Here is a 13842-nt window from a genome sequence, read left to right on the forward strand (position 1 = left end):
TGTGATTAACATGATGATTCAGCCTCTATGGAGATAGACATATGACTATCAGACACAATTAAGGGCACGAGCAAAAAATAGGACTCAAGAGCACAACCAGGCAAAAAGGTCTTTAGTCAAGCGTTTAATCCAAAAGGTAAAAATAAAACAGGCAATGATAGAAAAAATGTACTGACTGGAAGCAACGAAAAACAACCAACTAGGTTGGTACAAATGCTAAGCAGCTAGAACGATAGATTACATCAGGAGAGAAACATGGAGTACTTTCTGCTATACAGACAAGACGAACTGGCACTGAGCAAGGAAACAGCACAAACTAAATACACAGGTGAGGAGTAATGATTAGGGACAGCTGAGGCTCATTGAGGCCAGGCAGGTGATTAACAGGGAGCGAAAATACACAGGTGAGGGAGTGAGGCGATCAGCCAGGGCCAGGATGTGACAGTACCCCCCCCCTCAACGACCGGCACCGGACGGTCCAGGCTCGTCTGGATGATGCCTGTGGAAATCCAGGATGAGTTCTGGGTCGACAATGTTCTTTGCAGATACCCATTCCCTCTCCTCAGGACCACAGCCCTCCCAATCCACCAGATACTGGCGGCCACGAGCCCGCCGGCGAGCCGCTTGACAGAATGAACTGGCCCTCCATCGATGAACCGGGGGGGCGGTGGGGGTCTGGAGGCAGGGACCAGAGGGCTCTCTTTGACCGGCTTGATCCGAGACACATGGAAAGTTGGGTGCGACCTCATGGACCTGGGAAGCTTGAGTCTCACAGCAACAGGATTAATAATCTTTGAGACAGGGAAGGGACCAACAAAACGAGGAGCCAATTTACAGGACTCGACTCGAAGAGGAAGGTCCTAAGTGGAAAGCCATACTCTCTGGCCGACACGATAGGTGGGAGCAGGGATCCGTCTGCGGTCTGCTGCCCTCTTGTACCGAGAAGACGTCCTAAGCAGCACTTGTCTAGCCCCAGTCCAGATGCGACGCCACCTCTGAATCAGTGCCAAGGCAGAAGGAACCCTGACCTCTCCCTCCAGGGACAGAAACAGGGGCGGTTGGTAGCCATAAGCACACTGAAATGGGGAAAGACCAGGGCCGGCCCTTCCCACTGGCGAACTAGGCGGTCGCCTAGGGCGCCAGATCAGGAGGGGCGCTGCCGCGCTGCGCTGGGAGAAAAAAAAATTTAATAAAAAAAAATTAAAATAATTTTTATTCTGCCTAATTTTCTGCCCTTGATGTAATACATTTACAATAATTGAACAAAGTAAACACCCTTTGCACCCCGGGCCGGCGGCAACATTTTGCATTTGCCCTGTACGATGGGCGCTGTAACTGTAAGTGATGAAAGGGGGGGATGGTCGCTTATTATCAGGCACCCACAGGCCGTGGCTCACAGCCAAAGTGACGCGGCAGCTCCAGCTGAAAGTGTCGGAGATCGCAACGATCGCAACAGCAAGAGGCAAAACATTAGCATTATGAAAAGGTCCAAGCCTTCTGGGGCAACGGGAAGGAAACGGAAAAAAGAACAGGAGGAATCGAAAGTCAAAGACAGAGGTAAGTCGGCTTGTGTAAAAAAAAAAATTCAGTATGTACTGTACCGTTAGACATTTGATTTTAATCTAGCTAGCTAGCTAAGGAGGTAGCCATGATACAGCTTTGATGCCATGCTAGCAGCGAGCCTCTGATACAGAATGATAGATACAAATGATTTTAAGTTTTTATTTATGTGTTATTATTCCTATATAATCTTTTTGTAAATAATATCCTACTTTTATATTGTGATAGCTGTAAATTGATCCTCCAATAGTGTTTAATTTGTCAGATAGTTTATTTTCACGGTCAACTTGTGTGTATATATATATATTTATTTTTCTGTTTATTTTCTATTATATTTTTTTTATTTTCTGCACTTTTTAATGTCTAATTATTGTGCAATGCTTTGTTTTATATGCTGATGTAACGAAATAATGTTAATGTTAGCCAGAAGAAAGCTATCTGGATAACTGCTCCTTTGTATAAAGTGAGGCTGACCAACCAATATGGGCATGTGTTATTATTTAGTTGTTACTTATGTTTGCAAATGATCTCCTGGGGCAGCAGAACCTCACTTTTATATAGGCCAGTTGTGAACTTGCATACAGCTGAGGCAGATTGCAGCAGTTATTTTTGCCTGACTGTATATAAATGTTTTTGCTTGTAATGTGCTAATATCTACCCTATAAATGTCCAGCTGCACTTGAGAAATACCTCAAAAAGCCCCCAGTTGCTGGAGAAGGAACATCTGATCTCCCATGTACATCACACTCTGAAGAATGTAAGTTTTGCCAAACATTTATGGTCTCTGTGTAATCGTTCATACACTACTTTTTTGTCATTATTATTATTGTTATTATTATGATAAATAATGAAAACTGAAGCATGAATAACTTCTTTGCATGTTTGGATTGCCTGCCTGCAGGTAAAGGAATAACGAGCATAGTATGTGAGTCCACCATTGCAGCCCCCTCAGATCTTGCTGACTACCCAGGCCCATCTGAGTCCACCATTGCAGTCCCCTCAGATCCTGCTGACTGCCCAGGCCCACCTGAGTCCACCATTGCAGTCCCCTCAGATCCTGCTGACTGCCCAGGCCCACCTGAGTCCACCATTGCAGTCCCCTCAGATCCTGCTGACTGGCCAGCACTGAGTGATACAGTGAGGATGGAGTTAGTCAGACGTGGGCCATATCATTTAAAATCCGACTTCACTTTTCCTAAAAAGGAGGGAGGGAGAAGTTGCCATCATCACTACTTTTACAGAAGATTAGTGAATGGAGAGACAATCAAGAGGAGCTGGGTTGTGTATTCCAAGAAAAACAAAAGTATTTACTGCTTTTGCTGCAAGCTGTTCTCCCAAAAAGAGTACCAACTAATCAGCAGTGGACTAAATGACTGGAAAAATTGCACTGACAAACTAAAAACACATGAGAACAGCCCAGAACACTCTAGGCACATGACGTTGTGGAAGGAACTGGAGACTCGACTTGAAAAGGGCCTAACTATAGACAAGGTAGAAATGGCACTTATGGAGGCTGAAAAGAGGAAGTGGCGTGAAGTCCTGACCAGGTTGGTGGCAATAATTCAGTCGTTGGCAGAGCGAAATATTGCCTTTAGAGGGACGACAGAAACACTTAACCAGCCAAATAATGGCAACTTCCTGAAGGAGGTAGAGCTCATGGCGAAGTTCGACCCAGTCCTCAAACAGCATGTTGCTGAGGTCCAAAGAGGAACCACCAATATTTCCTATTTGGGAAAAAGAATTCAAAATGAACTGATAGATTGCATCAGTGGGAAGATTGGGGACCATATGGTCAAGGAAATCAAACAATCCAAATACTTTTCAATTATTTTGGATTGCACCCCAGATTTGAGCCATACAGAGCAACTATCAGTCATTATTCGACTAGTTACAACCCAGGACACACCCCAAATAAAAGAACATTTTATGGGGTTCCTTGAGGTAGAACAGTCCACTGGAGAAAGCCTTTCAACCCTGATTCTAAAGAGATTAGAACAGCTTGATATCCCTTTTGAAGACTGTAGAGGGCAGTCTTATGACAACGGTGCAAATATGAAAGGAAAGAGGAAAGGAGTCCAAGCCAGACTTGTTCAAATCAATCCAAGGGCTTTATTTGTGCCATGCGGAGCACATACATTGAACCTGGTGGTAGCTGATGCAGCAAAAAGCTCTGCAGAAGCCACTAGCTACTTTGGCTACCTGCAGAAGCTTTTCACACTCTTCTCTGCCTCCACTCAGAGATGGTCCATCCTAAAAAGCCATGTGAACATCACATTGAAATCATGGTCTGATACCAGATGGGAGAGTCGGATCAACAGCATAGAGGCTGTAAGGTATCAGGCTGCAGAAGTCAGAGATGCACTTCTAGAGGTGAGGGATAAAGCCACAGATGGAGTCGTAAAAATTGAGGCACAATCTTTGGCTGAAGAGGTTGGATCATACCGCTTTGCAATATGCACTGTGGTATGGTATGACATCCTGACCAACATCAAACATGTCAGCAAAATGTTGCAATCAGTGTCAATGCAGTTGGATATTGCTGTTGACCTCCTGAGAAAAACAGAAGTTTCTTTGGTCAGCTACAGAGGCAATGGATTTGCTTCTGCCCAAGCATCTGCCAAAGACATCTGTGGCCAAATGAATGTGGAAGCTGTTCTCAAGCAGAAGAGGCTGAGATCAACCAAGAGACAGTTCTCCTAGGAGTCCCAGGAGGAGCAAGTGAGTGATGCACTAAAGAAACTCAAAGTTTCTTTTTTCAATATGGTGGTGGATGTTTCCATTGCATCACTGCAGGAGCGATTCAAGGCCTTAGGTGAAGTAGAGAAAAAGTTTGGGGTGCTACTCAACTTCCCTGACCTGCCAAAGGAAGATCTGACGAAGCAGTGTGAAACACTCAGCAACACCCTGAGCTGGGGTGGGCAGTCAGACCTGGATAAGAGGGAACTTGCACTGGAGATGCAGAATTTCCCAGCTTTGCCAAAAGCCAACATGACTACCCTGGAACTTCTGACTTTCCTACAGGAGAAGAAAATGAACGAAGTGTATCCAAATATGTGGGTGGCCCTCAGGATCGCTGTCACTATTCCAGTGACAGTTGCTGCTGGGGAGAGGAGCTTCTCCAAATTGAAGCTCATTAAAACATACCTGAGGTCGTCAATGGCTCAAGAACGCCTCAATGGATTAGCTTTAATAAGCATCAATCGCAAGGTTTCGGGGCAAATATCATTTGACGACACAATAAATGAATTTGCAGCAAGGAAGTCCAGACGTGTCCGACTTTAAGGATGTGGACTAATTAAAGGACACAATAACATAGCAGAGACTTGTTGTTCTGATTGCCTGTTTCATTTGATTTATAGTGTGTGTAATGTTGTTCATTATCTTAATTTATTTGCAATAACCTCAGTTGTAAGAGCTCCGTTGGCTATATTTTTGTCCACGTTTGCACTTTCTTTTCTTGAAGTTTTAAGAGAAGCTACTTTTGTTTGATGAGTGATTTTCATTTAATAACTACAATAATAATAATAAGGATAAAATAAATAAAAAATATGTTACATTTATTTGTTATTGGCTGTGGGTTATTGGTTATGTTCACATACTTATTTGGTTATTAAAATGTAAACCGATCTTTTTCATATGGGTGTTTGGAGTTGTACCCCTAGATCTAGTCTCTAGTAATTCTGCTCAAAGTGCACCAGATTGAAGCATTTTACTTTAAAATGTTAAAACAAATCTTTCCGAAGGGGGCATACCCCCGGACCCCCCTAGAGGATGTGACATCCACCCCCCAATTAAAACATGTTCATACAATAATGAATACATTTGAAACCTTCTTTATGTATATTACCTATGTCAATAAGTTTCAGTTTTTGTAGTGTATTGGTCTTTTGTAGAGATTTTTCATTTATTCTTTATATATTCTATTGTGTATTGCTTGGAGGCGGGGGGGGGGCACCAAATCATAATCTCGCCTAGGGCACCAAAATGTCTAGGGCCGGCCCTGAGTAGAAGAGCAAGGCTATGTGTTGTGCGCTTACTCAACCCAGATAAGATTCTTACTCCAAGTAGTGGGGTTCTGAGAGACGAGACACCGCAGACCGGTCTCTAACTCCTGGTGGAGCCGCTCGGTCTGTCCGCTGGACTGAGGGTGAAGGCCGGAGGAGAGGCTAACGGTGGCACCCAGGAGAGCACAGAACTCCTTCCAAAACTTGGAGACAAACTGGGGACCACGATCCGACACAACATCTTTAGGGAAACCATGTAACCGGAAAACATTGGACAGGACAACCTCCGCTGTTTCCTTGGCAGAGGGTAACTTGGGCAGAGGAACAAAGTGCACCAACTTTGAGAATCTGTCGACAATGGTCAAAATGGTTGTGTTACTTTGGGACAGGGGAAGACCCGTTACATAGTCCAGAGAGACATCCGACCAAGGGCGAGTAGGTACAGGAAGGGGACGTCGGAGACCAGGAGATGGCCGACGACAAACTTTGTTCCGAGCACACACCGGGCATGCAGCAACATACTCCCCCACTTCACTCTCCATCTTGGGCCACCAGAAGCGTTGCTTGAACACAAACATGGTCCATTTGATCCCCGATGGCAGGAGAGAGGGGACGCATGAGCCCAGTGGATGACCTGAGAGCGAAGAGGAGAGGGCACAAACAACCTGTTCTGAGGGCAACCATTCGGCCCTGGGTTACCAACATTTGCTTCTCTGACCCTCTCCTCAATAGCCCAGGTAACAGCACCGACCATACATGAGGGAGGCAGGATAGTAGTGGGGGGAGAATGGTCAGAGCCCGTATCAAAGAGACGGGAGAGAGCATCAGGCTTAGTGTTTAGAACCAGGACGATAAGACAGTGAAAAGTTGAACCGATTAAAAAAAAAAGAGCCCATCTGGCTTGACGAGGGTTGAGTCTCTTCGCTGTGCGCAGGTACTCCAGGTTCTTGTGATCGGTCCACACAAGAAATGGCACTTCAGCTCCCTCTAACCAGTGACGCCACTCCTCCAGTGCCACCTTAACAGCCAACAGCTCTCGATTCCCCACATTGTAATTCCTCTCAGCAGGAGAAAGCTTCCGGGAGAGGAAAGCACATGGGTGAATCTTGTTGTCCTCTCTGGAGCGCTGGGAGAGCACAGCACCAACCCCCACGTCTGAAGCGTCCACCTCCACCACAAACTGCAGACGTGGGTCCGGGGAGATCAGTATAGGGGCCGTGGTGAAGGCCTTCTTGAGCCTCGGGAAGGCTTTGTCCGACTGAGAGGTCCACTGAAACCTTGTGTTTGGGGAGGTTAGTGCATGCAATGGAGCAGCAACAGTGCTAAAGTTTCTTATGTATCGCCTATAGAAGTTGGCGAACACTAAAAACCGCTACACTTGCATGCGGTTTGCAGGGACAGGCCATTCAGAGACATCATTAACCTTAGCCGGATCCATCAAAAACATTGCCCACTGACACAAGAAAGCCCAAAGATGAAACAGTGGAAACATCAAACTCACACTTCTCGGCCTTGACAAAGAGGTGGTAGTCCAGGCGACGCTGTAGGACACGGCGTACATGATCTCTGTGGGTCTTTTTGTCAGGGGAGAAGATGAGGATGTCATCCAGGTACACGAAAACAAAGATGTTAAGCATGTCTCGAAGTACATCATTGATCAAAGTCTGAAACACAGCTGAGTCTCTTGCGTTTCAGGCTTTGGATACGCTGTTCAGCCATGCATCGGTTATTTGGCATGCTGGGATGTTCTTGTCTAAATGGTAAGTCTAGGCAGTAGGGTCCATCTGACATTGTTGCAGAGTGATTCATAATGTTCAGGAATTGTTTGTCTTCTCTGGACATTTCCTCTGTTTCCTTGCTTGTATTTTCATTGAAATCATGATTGTATTGTTTGACCAATAGCTCCTCTAGGTGTGTAATGGATATCCGATTGACAGCAGCAGCAGGGTGGCCATTAGCATCTCTAGTGTCGTTGCTTCCTTTTAGGGGACCATAGAAGACCCACCCCAGTAGGGTCTTCACAGCGTATGGCCCTTCTCCTTGGCTATTGATCAGCTCCCGAGGTTCCAATACCTTAGGAGAATGTGTCCCAATGAGTAGGTCAATGCCAGAAGCAATTTCATGAATTTTGATGTCCTTTAAGTAAGGCCATTTTTCCAGATCTTCCTCTAGAGGAATATTGTGCTTGGAAACAGGCATGGTCTTATGTGTGAAGACATCGGATAGTTGAAGGAAATTGTCTTCGTCCAGACTCGATATTTCCAAACCTGAGATATGATGATTAAACAAAATGTGTTCCTGATTCATTGTCTTTTGGAGAATGTTAGTCCTTTGTCCTGTAAGGTTTAGCCTCCTCATTAGACTTGCTGTGCAAAAGGTAGATGAACTTCCCTGGTCCAGAAATGCATAAGTTTGTAACCCTTTGTCCCCCTTGTGGCTCTTTACTTGTACTGGTACGATGGAGAAGATGGAGTTTTCATCACCGGCCCCAATGTGCCCACATGTGTGAGGTGAGATGACACTATTACTTTCCATTGGCTTCCCATTCTGTTCTGTGTGTTCTGCTTCCTCTCTTTTGCCTTTCTGTTCAATGTGGAGTATTTCAGGATGACTGTGGTTGCACATATAACATGTCAAACGACTGTGGCAGTGTTTGCTCATGTGTCCTATTTTTAGGCATCCAAAACAGACTTTCCCTCAAGAAGTCCAGCCTTTCTCTGTGTGTTTTCTTCAGGACGTGTGGACACTGCTCCAATGAGTGATCACTTCTACTGCAGAACAAACACAAATGTAGGGAGTTGGTGCTTGATGCAGGTATCTTCCTTCCATTTGTCGTAGCGTCTTCTAGCACTGGTGTTCTTGGACGCGTAACAGTTGTTGCAAAACTACTTCCTCTTAGGCTTGGTTTTTCCCTTGAGAAGGTAGAGCTTCTGACAGTGGTAGATGGTTTATCATCTTAGATGCTTCCAAACAGAGGATCTGAGTATCTTCACTTTCCTCTCTATGAAGTCGACAAGGTCAGGAAATGTATCTCGATGCCCACGCTCTCCCTGCAGCTGACATGCTCTATTCCTCCACTTGTCTCTGAGTTTGTAGGGTAGTTTCTGAAGTATGTGTTTCATGTTTGAAACAACATTCATTTCATCCATACAGGTGAGATGTTCCATTGCATTGCACCAGCCTCTTAGGAACAAAGAGAAGGCTTGCAGTGCTTTCACATCTCTGGCTTTGATCATTGTCCAGGTAAATGCTTTGTTCATGCATGCAGTGGCGATCTTGTGTTCATTACCAAAGTGTTCTTTAAGCAGATGTTTGTCCTTTGATAACCTTGAGCTGGAGGCAGATGTTGGCAGCTGCGCACTAGGTCCTTTGGTTGTCCTCTAGTGTATTGCTCTAGGTAATGCAGGCAGTCACTTTCATCATCAGTTTTCCGCTCTACTCCTCTTTCAAATGCACGGATGAAGGCTTCAAACTGCAATGGGTCACCGTCATAAACAGGAATGTCTCTTGGAGGTAAAGTAGAAGTGAGATGCTGTTGAGCCAGCATAGCAGTGATGTCATTTTGCCTCTGGATTAAGTTATAGATGTCACCTTGATTACCATTGTTGATTACAGGTGGTGTGATGTCAACATATCCCTGCACATGTGTCTCTATACTTGGTCTGGGAATAGAGGTTTGGGCTTGATGAGGTAAGTATTCAGTTGCATGTAGATTAAATCTTGCTGTAGGGTTTCTGAAGTAAGAGCTCATCCCATCTGATGCTCTAGAGGTGTGTCTTGAAACCCATGCTGAGCACGTTTAGCCTGGCATTGGCCTCTGTCAGTTTAGTTTGTAAATCCAATTGTTCCTTCTTTCGTTTCACCTGTTCTTCTTGTTGTTTCAACTGTTGTTTCAATTGTTCCCCTTGTTGGTTTAACTGCTCCCCTTGTTCATCAAGCTCATGTTGAATATCCAGTGCTGCAGCCCTCTCGCTTAAAGCCGCCCTGTCTGCGTGGGCTTTAATTCGAGCAGAAGAGGTGGATGATGCATGTGATGAATCAGTTTTGTGTTTTGACTGAGGGTGTGATGCCTTTGAAACGCTGTCATCAGGTCCGATGTCCTCTGAGCTGACACTTTGTTCTATGCTGGCACTTCCCACAATAGAGTGTGTGATTGACTGTCCACTCTCAGATAACCACACATTTGCATCTTGTATAAATCCATCATATACATGCATCTTTTCCTGCAGCCACTGCTTTTGCTTTCCCATTTCTTCTTCAGGCAGTTGAAGGTCGGTTAATGATTTGTGAATTTCCTTTAATTCATCACATAACCTCATAAAGTTAACTCATTGTAACTGTATTTCCTTTGCATTGTCTTTTGAGTTCGTAAGCTCTTTCAGTCTTTCCATTAACTTCTTTACTTGTTTGTAGCTGAAGTTTCTTGCTTTTTGACAGTTTACAATGAACAATTCCAATCCTTTGGCAGTGTGAGTGATAATCCTTTTTTCTCTCACAACAATTCAATGAAATTACAAATTAAAATGTGAACTGGATAGAGCTTAGGCGAGGGCTCGGTCCTGGACACAACATGTAATATAAAATGTAAAAAAAACACAAAGGTCAAAATGGCACCTTTATTCTTTAGAGATATTCTAATGTCAACAACATAATGTTTTACAGTGGAGAAATATTATGAGCTTAAACTTATAATTCTGTTTAAAATGTGAATTCTCCCTTTAAAATATGTCATCCTCATGGTTCAGTCACAAACCACTTTTAATGTTTGAACTATAAATATGTAGTAATATGAAAGTTTTAAAGATCATTAAAAGGGCAACTCTTTCAGTGAATGATACACACCAACTTTAACATATACTCTGTTTCATGTTGTTGCTGCTATAAAACCTGAACATCTCCCTGGGGATTCATGTTTGATTTGATCTTAAAGATTTAAATCACACATGGTAACATTTCAAATGTATTAAAGAGAGGACTTTGTAGGCAGGGTTTATCATTGACAATGTGTTGATGAGGAAAAGACAAGGTTTAGAAAGAAATAAGGAACTCACCATGACGAATGGAAATATATGGGTGTTAGTAATCTGTTGGTCTTCATGTTCCCCATTTGTATTTGTCTGTGTGCTGTGTTCAGTTATCTTCACTGGCTGAGTGAACTTTCAAATCATTTCACTCAGACGTGAGTGATCATATTTGGCTGTCTGTGCAGAAACTCCCTAAATAATCAAATCTAAATAAAGTGTAGTTACAGTGAGACATCGTCAATATGAAACACAACTGGAAGAACAACGAACAGACAAACTGTCCTCAGGGTGTGAACGTGTGCAATGTGGTTTTAATGTAACAGTGCCTCCAAAAGTCCCTTAAGTCCATAGCCGTGGGAACATGTTTCAAATGGGGGGTGCTGTGGGGATGACACCAGGGCTGGTTCTGACCAATGTGCTGCCCTATAGGCAAGATTTTAGCTGGCAATGAAAAACCTCTACAAAAGACACTACAAACAGAGAAACATATTGACATGGTGGACAGCTTATATAACAAGGCTTCAAATGTATACTATTTAGTATTGCATGAACATTGAACATGTTTTAATTGGGGGGTGGACTTCACATCCTCTAGGAGGGTCCGGGGGTGCCCCCCCGGGAAGATTGTTTTTTAACATTTTAAAGTAAAATGCTTCAATCTGGTGCACTTTGAGCGCCCAATTACTAGAGACTGATCTAGGGGATACAACTCTAAACACCCATATGAAAAAGATCGGTTTGCATTTTAATAATCAAATAAGTATGTGAACCAGTGCTTGAATTGGGCCGGTACTCACCGGTACGCAGTACCGGCACTTCTGATTTTTACACATGTGGTACCGGCACTTCTTACTGAGTACCGGCAAGGTGCCGGTACTCAGTAAAATGCCGGTACTCAGCCGCCGGCAATATACGTATATATTGTAAACGCAACGCAGCGCAAATGTGGGTCTGACTCTGCCTCACAGAGGGTGACTGGCTGTCTACATGACGTGGCCTGCCGACATTGCCACTTTCATACAGATCATACTAATGCCCTCGATTGGTCTCTGTGTGTCATTCAAGCTCGGGAGGATGTGTGTTGGTGTATGTGTGGCGCGCGCGAGCGAGAAAGCGCGCGCACCGGTTACGTATATTGTTGTTAGCATCTGGTGCTAGCTAGCTGCGCTAACGGATATAAGGAGCTGTTTCAACAACAAGGTGGAGGGAGAGTCCTTTGCTGTCAGACTGAGAGGCTGATAACTACAGCTCTGGTGAGGTAAATTACTCTCTGAGTCTTTAGTTAGTTAACTTAGATTAAGTTATCTCATTGGGTCTCAAACGGTTCGGTCACCATTTATGTAAACACATATTTCCATTTGAGGGGGTAGTGATTCGTAAAATATGCATGAATAATACAAACAAAATGTTAACTAGGTGAAAAAAGGTAAGATAAACTTGTTGAGAGCTAAAACTAGTCTTTGCTGTTGCCTCAAAGAGGAGCAGGGGGGAGAGGAGGGAGACAGGAGAGGCCGATTCAGGAGCCCAGACATACTCACAACTATAAATGAACCAAAAACAAATAAATAAACAAGTTTCAATGTTTTTCATATTGGATATTGTATGTTATTGGTTATGGCCATGTACTTATGATTTTATGATTATTTAAATGTATACATTTTTGTTTCATATGGGTGTAGTCTCTTTATTTCCCCCTCAAAATGCACCAGATTGATGCATTTAAGTCCAACATTTAAAAGAAAATCTTACCGGGGGAGCATGCCCCCGGAGCCCCCTATAGGATTTGAGGCCCGGCCCCACTGTTCCCAAATAGATTTGCAATTTTTTTAAAATAGTAACCCATCTCCATATGTTTCTTTTGGGGTAGTAGATTTAAACTAGAGGGCCATCACTTTGTGCAGCAACGCTATTGACAAATAAATCCAGCAAAATGGCACAAAAACCTGGTAGTGGCCTCAGGGACGAGGAGTCATTTAACCAGCCAGTAGGAGTCAAGCTTTACTTTCTTTTATATCCATAAAGAAAAAGTAAATCTGTTTACAGTTGTTTCATTGTGGATGTTGAGAGGTATCCATATATCTCTTCATTTTGCTCTCAAAGTGCACCAGATTGATGCATCTAACTTCAATATTTAAAAATAAATGTTCCCGGGGGAGCATGCCCCCGGACCCCCCTAGACTAGAGGGTGTCAGGTCCACTCCCCACTTATAAAAATAGCACTTTACCACTGCACCCCCTCTAATCTCAGATGCACCCTGAGTCATTTTGTTTAAGTACAGTGAGCCTTTCTAAAATATACAGTAAAGAGACAAACCCACCAGCATTATAGGATATACTATGACTTTGTGCCAAATACTTGTTGCTGATTTAGAGTACTGGCACCTTTTTTATTCCAATTCAAGCACTGACTGAGACAGGACAACACATGGAGAGAACAGTACACCTATTGTGTAAGTACATACAAGCAGGTCACACAGTATGATCACAAATACATACAATCTGTTACAAATCTGTTTTTATTAAAAAGTGCAGGCTGCATTATGTGTTCTCAGCCTTGGAGAAACTTGACACGTTTTGGTATGTGTCTGAACCTCTCTATAGTGGTTCATTAATAAAACAGATATTTCAACGTGTGCCTACTTTGTTCATGTTCTGTTGAGGTTAATTTCAGTAGTTGTGTGCTATAATGTATATACAAAGTGTGAAGAGGAGGCAACTTTAGAATAGGGAATCTGTTCAGGTCAATTAGAGTCAAACTACTAGCTTATTGGTTATGATGAACAAGACTTCTCTTTAAAATAGGGAACATCTTCTTAGATAGAAATACCTCATTTTGAGTTATTTAGACACAATTAACACTTATAGTTTCATGTCTTGTTACATAAGAAGAGATCATATGTGTTAAGTGTTATTATGGGAGAATTACTATTCTTGTGGTACTACTGCCTTATTAGGCCCATATTGAGCAGAGCATATTAAGACCAAAACTCATGTACAACAACTTCCTTACCTGCAATAAATAAGCACTAATTAGAGGGTTATTGAGGAAAGACTCAACTAATGGCTTATTACTTATAATATGGTCATGTAGAATAAGGCATTGATAAGTGTTTTATAATGACTAATAAAGAGCCCATATACTGCTAATATGCATGTTGATTAACAACTCATTGAGGGTGAATTTGTGTACCTTAATATAAAGTGTTACAGTGATTTTATTGAAGGTAATTAATTAAAAGGCCTATTTTATCAGT

At 43.1% G+C, this 13842-nt stretch overlaps 1 protein-coding gene across 1 annotated transcript; it reads left to right on the plus strand.

The window, feature by feature from the left end:
* Positions 1–1220: 1220 nt before the first annotated feature.
* On the plus strand, positions 1221–6113 carry LOC307035628 (zinc finger MYM-type protein 1-like). Its single transcript, XM_079675214.1, has 2 exons — positions 1221–1557; positions 2234–6113. Exon 2 carries the CDS (start codon positions 2422–2424, stop codon positions 4258–4260), a length of 1839 nt encoding a protein of 612 aa, XP_079531340.1. The 5' UTR covers positions 1221–1557; positions 2234–2421; the 3' UTR covers positions 4261–6113.
* Positions 6114–13842: the final 7729 nt, after the last annotated feature.

The sequence above is a fragment of the Notothenia rossii genome (assembly GCF_949606895.1).
Source record: "Notothenia rossii genome assembly, chromosome: 4".
In the NCBI taxonomy this organism is placed as follows: domain Eukaryota; kingdom Metazoa; phylum Chordata; class Actinopteri; order Perciformes; family Nototheniidae; genus Notothenia; species Notothenia rossii.

Coding starts and splice junctions, on each gene's coding strand:
- LOC307035628 (XM_079675214.1), top strand. CDS start 2,422: ATGAATAACTTCTTTGCATGTTTGGATTGCCTGCCTGCAGGTAAAGGA.